General features: G+C 39.2%; 1 protein-coding gene across 2 annotated transcripts in view; it reads left to right on the top strand.

Annotated features, from left to right (window-relative positions):
• LOC116850056 overlaps nucleotides 1–2,324 on the top strand; it is a 6,547-nt gene extending 4,223 nt beyond the window's left edge. For both annotated transcript variants that reach the window (XM_032827864.1, XM_032827865.1), the window contains exon 4: nucleotides 1,531–2,324. In XM_032827864.1, coding sequence (XP_032683755.1) covers nucleotides 1,531–1,625 — 95 coding nt within the window. In that variant the 3' untranslated portion in view covers nucleotides 1,626–2,324. The remainder of the gene's footprint in view (nucleotides 1–1,530) is intronic.
• Nucleotides 2,325–3,174: the final 850 nt, after the last annotated feature.

The following is a 3,174-nucleotide window of genomic DNA, read 5'->3' as shown; positions in this document are numbered from 1 at the left end:
GGGGGGGGGGGGGAATCGCTAGTGAGGACACGTGTTTATTTTTAGCCACAGATTGAATTTTCCTCCGTTCAGTTTCTGCATCCACGACATCTCTGGATTTTTTATTTTGTTAAATATATTAGATTTATTTGTACATTTCTACAATCTCGACAATTTTTCCGAAAGTTATGAACAAAAAAATGCACTGGTTAAAGTTGACCCATGTTTTGGGTTCACATAAGTTTTTGTTTGAAGTTTCAAGATTAAATTATATAGCAGTACAATAGTAACTCCAGGATTTTTATCAATCACATCTTGTCGACGTAGCCGTGTACACGGAAAAAATATTGTTACAAATTATGTTAAAATTATATTTCTTTCTACAATATTTTCTGTAAAACTTCAAAAATTACTAATTTCTAAATAGTATAAATTACTATAAAAATAGTATAGATCTATTAGCTAATTTACCTTATTTACCATGTAAAAAACGTAGTTAAGTAATAGTTTAACAGAGTTTAAGTAATTACAATAATTTTGTGATAAGAAGCCAAACGTGCTTAACATTTTGAAACGAATATATAGGATGTCCCAGCTTGATTTCACAATCCCTCGTAAAGACGTAGAGCGGATTGAGACTAAAAAAGTCCAATACCGTTTTACGAAAATTGCAATATTGATCGAGAAATTAACTGTAGAAGGTTTATGAGTGATCACGCATCAAATATCACGCATGATATGGTAGATGAGCTGTAGTGGCGACGTCTACTTGTACATTAGGTCAATGTGAAAGAAAAAGTCTTCTACCATTTTGTAAATAATTACATAGATTTTTAATGATTAATTTAAAGAAAATTATTGCACAAGTTTGCACTATTCTCTTCTTTAATTAATAATTAAAAATCAACGTGGTTATTTGCAAAGATAGTAGAAGACTTTTTGTACAGTTTGATCTAATGTACAAGCGCATGATAGCAAACGTCGTCATTACAGCCCATTTACTGTATCGAACGTCATCGTTTACAAATATTCTTTAATTAATATAGTTATTGCGTAAATAAATATCGCAAAATGAATATCGTAAAATCATATGGAACTTTTGCGTTTACCTCAATCATGTCCTCATGAAAGATTGTTAAATCGAGCTGAGACACCCTGTATAGTAATTTCAGTCGTAATCTTGTATAGTTTAAAATTATAAAAATTTTGTTTTATAATTTTCCTACAATATATTCTCCCTGTGCATCATGACTGTTGATATTGTTCGAGGAAACAGCAATGAGATCTTAACTGTTATTCACAAGTCGTATTGTTTGCAACATAAGGCATAGTCGCGTACAAAAAGCTAAGTGATATTTAATATGTATTTATCGTCTCGTTAAATGATCGATAGCCATGACGAAGGAATACACGCCAGCATGTATGATAAAAATAATCCTGTTAATTTTACGTTTGATGAATGTTCAGGCTATTGTTGTATCGATTTGTGTGTGAAGTTATATATGAAAATATTTACTCGACTCTTATAACGAGTTGTTTTACTTGTTTCAGGTTGTGCCACGTGGAACAAAAGAGTTGCCATCATTCTCGTGTTCACGATTCTAATTATCTACTTAATAAAAGTGATAGTGTCAGTGTATTTGTAACTGGTCAATAGGTATGTGTAATGCTTGCGATTGAACCTTGTGTTAACGTACAAGTGTTATGTGCTGAGGTCGAATTCGCCGAATCAATTTGTCGAATTAGTCCTACAATACGGTGATGATGCAGTATTAAGCTGTCTCTGTTAGCATATCATTTGCGGGATCAACTAGAAGGTGTCTACCAGCATCGATTAATTTGAGTTTAAACTCTATTCAAAGATGTAAACTCGAGTTAAGGCTTAATCGATATCGGTGGGAAACTGGGCATAGACTGCCCAGCCTTTCTTCCTCCTCCCCTCCCCCCCTCCAGTCTCTCGCCAGCCTCATCGACAATTGTATTCAACAATGATAATTGTTATTGTGTGCCTATTTTTTATCGACATATCATTAGATCGACTTGTGATTAATGATCATGATAACTCTCTCACTGTGCTTCTGATCTCTGATCTGTAAACTTAATCTTATCCCCTCACCATCGAGAGACAATCGCATAGATTCATCGTCGCACAAAATGCAGTAATGACGATCTTAAAAATGTGATGTATACTATATGTGAATGTTTTTTTTATATATCGTTATTCTTTGTGCCGTATGGCCTGTACTAATTTAAGTATACAATGCGAGAAGTGATAGCGTGTTACGCAACTACTCGTGCTCGCGACACAAACGACAAAAAAATAAATCTCGAATCTTTATGCATAATTCATTCGGCGCTATATACCCGTCCCGCGGTTGCTATGCATATTACGATAAATATTAATTCGCCCGTCCCGAATGGACAACAAGCGAGTACGTGGATGTGGGAATTTTTCGAGCGCTACGCTCCCGCGAAGCCAGCGGGATACCTTTAACGGTATCTCGCCGGTGCCAATCACGACTTAAACGTCGCGGTAGCGCGTCGTTTCCACGCCAATCGCCCCTCACAGGTCGGCCGTCCGGCAGCTCGCTATAAAACAAGTCATTGCCGCCCATGAACCGGCGGCGCGATAAGAATCGCCCTTCCGCGCGCATCATGGCTCCTTCATTTTCCTCCGCGTTCCGCATAAAAGGACCCATAACGCCTATTCACGACGGCGTTACACGGTGTAAAATAACGCGACGAGAGGAAGAAGGGAATGAAGAAAAGCGGGAGACGCGCGGAGGGTGGACGCGTTAACGGCCCTTTATCATACAAGATCGCGGTGTAACAAAATCCCATGTACCAGGCGCCTTCGCGCGTATACCCCGGTGTGTGAGCATTAAAGACGTCGGTCAACGTGGGCGACACACTGGAACCCGTAAGTAACGACCATATTTCGGAGGCTATAACAAAACGTCACATACACGTTGAGGGTCGCGCAGAAGGAGAGGTGGAAAAGCCGGCGGGAGGGTGGGTCGCCCTCGGTATCGCCCGCTTTTATTATTGGCGCAATAAAATCCCTGTAACTGAGTAATAATTTAAAAGTTGAGCGCACCGTTCAGCTCTCTTTCTCTCTCCCCTCCCCCCCTCTCTCTCTCTCTCGAGCACCTTCGACGCGGCGCCGCGCCAATAACCACGAGCGGCAAAATTCGC

The sequence above is a fragment of the Odontomachus brunneus genome, unplaced genomic scaffold (assembly GCF_010583005.1).
Source record: "Odontomachus brunneus isolate Ranch 3 - 2012 unplaced genomic scaffold, Obru_v1 Obru_scaffold_133, whole genome shotgun sequence".
Classification (NCBI taxonomy): Eukaryota; Metazoa; Arthropoda; class Insecta; order Hymenoptera; family Formicidae; genus Odontomachus; species Odontomachus brunneus.
The sequence above is the reverse complement of the archived record's forward strand: the minus strand, read 5'-3'. Positions and strand labels throughout refer to the sequence as shown.